Raw genomic sequence first — 4192 nt, 5'->3', positions numbered from 1 at the left:
GGGGGAGTAGTCTCGTAGGGAAGGAGGGAATAGGAGAGAGAAGGGGGGGAAGGAAGAGAGCCACATAGGCCTTTCTCAAACTTAATTCATTCTTCAATAATTTTCTGATTTGGGTTACATGCTTAATTTATAATAACTAAAATTAAAAACTTCCTAATTAAAGTCAACGAATAAAATAATATTCAAATCTACTAAAATCTAGACTAGCAAGATTAGAAGTAAATAATGACTCAAATAGGAAACTATCTTTCCTTTCTAGAAACTACCCCAAAATAAAAGATTACAATTATTCTCAAATAAAATAAAATTCTAGAATATTCTAATAATCTTGAACCCAAATCAGTAACTTGGAACCTAAATTGGATCTAGGTCTTAGTCCGGGTTCTGGAGCGGGTTTGGGTCAATCCATCATAGCGCTGCTACATCAATAGGTCTGAGTTGGTTTCAAACTTGTGATTTGTGCAAGGACACATGTTTACATTTATTTATGTACTTGATCCTTTGACTTTCACGTATCTAACTAAAATTGCTGAAAGCAGCTAAAATTCGCAACCCACACTGAAGTTCCATGGTTGAGGGCATGTTCTTTATCTTCATCTATTTTTCTTTTTCTTGTCTTTTTGGATTTTCAGATTTTTCCAGTTCTGCTCTTTTTGTTTTGAACTATGGTTCCTTTTTTCATTCTCAATTAGTTTCTTTGTTCCACTTACCATTATAGATTCCAATTTATTCTTTGGGATTTCATTTTGTTTTTTCCTCCTTTCCATGCTTAGTAGAAATCTGCATTTTGTGCTTCTTACTAATCCAGATTCTTCAAAATTGTTTGCTGAGATGCCAGAAACGTTGTCTTCTTAGACTCTGGATGACTAGATATTGTGGCTTGTTTGACATTTAGTTTGCTTCTTAGATCCTTGTATCTTAATCTGGTCAACATGTTTGTTTCACGTTCACCTTTACAAATAAAGTATGCAGTCATTGATTGAAATGAAAAGCATCCTGAAGTGTTTGATGGTTAGTTAGGTTAGCAACGTGGCTACAACTAGGGAGTTGTTCATTGAGTTGTCCACAAGAAATGTGATCTCGAACAAAGATGCATATATTAGATACCTGGAACTTTAATTAATAATGTTCTATATCTGATACACTTGTTTATTGTGGCATTTGAAAGCATCAAAGCTGCTCTGGATGCCCTTGTTGGGCTGTGTAAAGAATGTATTTTATTGGAATTTGATATTTTTAGGATGGGAAATCCAGGTTCTTTCTGGGAAGAAAACATATCATCTTTGAGATTGAGTGGGTAAATTCTGATCTTACTGCCTTTGTGGCATTCCTCAGATGGCGTTGGATCTCATAAAGGCCAAGCATTTGATGCCAAACTTTTCTGCATTGGATGAGCCCTTGAAATGATAATTAATAAAATCTAGTTTTAATTTACTTCAATGTGACAAACAATCTTCTCTGCATTGGATGTGCCCTTGAAATTTTATTAATTTTTCTCTCAAACTGTCTGCTGATTATATATCATTATCTGTGATATGCTATTGAAACTCTCATATTTGTCCCCATTTCTCATTGATGAAAATGATATTGCTCTCGAGAAATTCACTTCCTCATAAAAGCAAAATTTCATGATATATGGTTTTCTGAGTTATTTCTTTGTTTTTGGTTCTCTTGCAGTCTGAGGTTTTTGCAGTTGCTTTTGCACTCCTTGCTGCTGGTGCTATAATTCTGACACTGAATGTTCTACTCCTGGTATGCATCTCTCTCTCTCTCTTTATATATATATATATATATATATATATAGGGCGAGCCAGTGGCGCAACGGTCAAGTTGCTCTGTTGCAGCACGTTGGTCTCAGGTTCAAAAACTTGGAAGCAGGCACTCATGCGAAGAGGCAAGGTTGCTTACATGTGCCCCTTCCAAAGCCTGCAGTAGCATGAGCCTCGTGCACTGGGTTGCTATGTGTGTGTGTGTGTGTGTGTGTGTGTGTGTTTGGAATGGGGATCTCTCATGTTCTATATTATTTGTTGTTTCAGGGTGGGCATATAATCTTCTTCCAGAGTCTAAGCCTTCTTGGTTACTGCCTGTTCCCTCTTGATGTTGGAGCCCTGATTTGCATGCTGAAGAACAATGTGATTATAAAGGTGGTTGTGGTTTCTGTAACATTGGCATGGAGCTCCTGGGCTGCATATCCATTTATGAGTTCAGCAGTCAACCCTAGGAGAAAGGCCTTGGCACTTTATCCTGTCTTGCTGATGTATGTATCTGTTGGCTTTCTGATAATTGCCATTGACTGAGGCATTAAGGTGGGCACTGATCATTTCAACCGTTGAAGTTGATATGATGATTTTTTTTTGCTTCCCCATGTGTGATTAATTGATTTTGGTTCCAATTATATATTGACCTACTTGAAGTTGGTTGACTTTAAATTGAATTGTCATCTTACATAGTTGTATGAGTCCACAGTTGTATTCTATTGGTTTGTAACAACATAGTAAGCTTATACATAATGATACATAATAACATACCGGCGAAGGTTCCTCACATTGCTAGTGTGAGGAGGAATCTGCAGGCCACACCAATGGCAGGCACAGAGAATAGTATCATCCAAAGTGCCTTAACAAGTCTTTCAATGCAAAATCAAGACCTTTGCTTTGGCCTAGAGAAGAAGGAAGTGTGCGGATCGCTTGTGCCAGGCGCCTTTCAGGCCTGTTGGTGTGGGGCCAACGTTTATTTTTTCGGACTAAGAAGACACATTTTGCACCAAAAAAAAAAAACACATTTATTCCTTAGCAAGGTGGAGAACACATGGCAGGAGTAGAACACATCTGCTGGATTCATGTATTGGTGTTGATCTGTCCAATTTGGATCAATCTCTAATAAACACATTGTGCTCTTCAAACCAAGGGTAGACCTGTCCAATCTGGATGGATCCCATGGCAAATTGACAATCCTTATTGGTATTGCATCGATTTTAAGGTGATCGATACCCAACCCAATACCTTTTCTCTTTTAGGAAGATTGTTTATTTTTTGAAGCGTGTCCAATGCAAGATATCCAAGTTACAAGTAATAGATAATCAGGGAGAGGATACAGGCCAGATAATCTCACGCACTAGACAATGTCTTCTTAGCTAGGGAGAATGTTAATCTCCCTCGAGATATGTCGGAAATGACGGGTCCAAAAGAAGTAAGTAGGTGCTTCACACCTCACTAGAGAGTGGGGGAAGGTTCATTAATCATCAGAATCATCTCTTTACAGCCAGATGCTTTCCCAAATTTTATTTTGGTTTTTCAAATCTACGAGATTTATATGCAACGTAAAGTGAAATTTAATAATTACATATGGAATGATTTGGAAGAAGTGATATGATTAAGGTTCTAAATCTTAGGAATGGTCATGGGATTGGTCAATGTATATACCAAGAAAATATTGATCTGGATCAACCTGGATCGGACGGTATCTGACAAATCTATCCCCATTTTCTTTTAAAGAAGATTACGATTTCACCCATGGACCATACATGTGTATAGGGATCGAAAATGTCTAGATCAAGGATCGATCAATGCTGATACCATTCCAATCCAGCTGATACTGACCTATCTGATCCGAGTTTTAGAAGTTGCCCAAATGGTTAGGGAGAATTGGGGATTGTGTGGATAGGTGCACGGTCTTAGGTTCGATTCACCATCTGTGCATCTGTGATTTAAGTGGAGACTGTGGCGGTGGTTTGCTGTTCTAGTCTCTCAGAGGATTAGTCGAGGTGTGCATAAGTTGGCCAGGACACTTTGGTTAACAAAAAAAAAAAAAATTGAAATTTTCACTTCCCTTCTTTTCATTTTCCCTTGTAATCAAACGGTGCCACATGTTTATTTTGCAGTGGTCAAAACCATTGGTAAACTAGATAATCTAAAATTGAGGCCCAACATAAAAAATGGGTTGGTCTTGGTAAAAGGCCTACTTAGCGTACGAGGCTCTTCTTCAACGATCCTATTTGAATTGATTTGGGTTTATTTTATAGGTTAATACTTTTAAGGGTAAATTGGTCATTGTAATTTCACAAGTTAAATTTGAATAATTCATAATGGTATAATAATCTTTTCCATTCGGCCACTAAAAAACAGACTAACACTGTCATATTTCATGGGATTTCAAGTAATACTTTCATATTTTAGGAGTGTCAAACAATTGG

At 37.4% G+C, this 4192-nt stretch overlaps 1 protein-coding gene across 1 annotated transcript in view; it reads left to right on the top strand.

The window, feature by feature from the left end:
• LOC122062147 (protein YIP4b-like) overlaps nucleotides 1–2449 on the top strand; it is a 41756-nt gene extending 39307 nt beyond the window's left edge. The window contains exons 3-4 of the mRNA XM_042625821.1: nucleotides 1678–1752; nucleotides 2037–2449. Coding sequence (XP_042481755.1) covers nucleotides 1678–1752; nucleotides 2037–2297 — 336 coding nt within the window. The 3' untranslated portion in view covers nucleotides 2298–2449. The remainder of the gene's footprint in view (nucleotides 1–1677; nucleotides 1753–2036) is intronic.
• Nucleotides 2450–4192: the final 1743 nt, after the last annotated feature.

The sequence above is a fragment of the Macadamia integrifolia genome, chromosome 2 (assembly GCF_013358625.1).
Source record: "Macadamia integrifolia cultivar HAES 741 chromosome 2, SCU_Mint_v3, whole genome shotgun sequence".
Lineage (NCBI taxonomy): Eukaryota > Viridiplantae > Streptophyta > Magnoliopsida > Proteales > Proteaceae > Macadamia > Macadamia integrifolia.
Note: the sequence above shows the minus strand (reverse complement) of the source record. Positions and strands in the feature narration are given on the sequence as shown.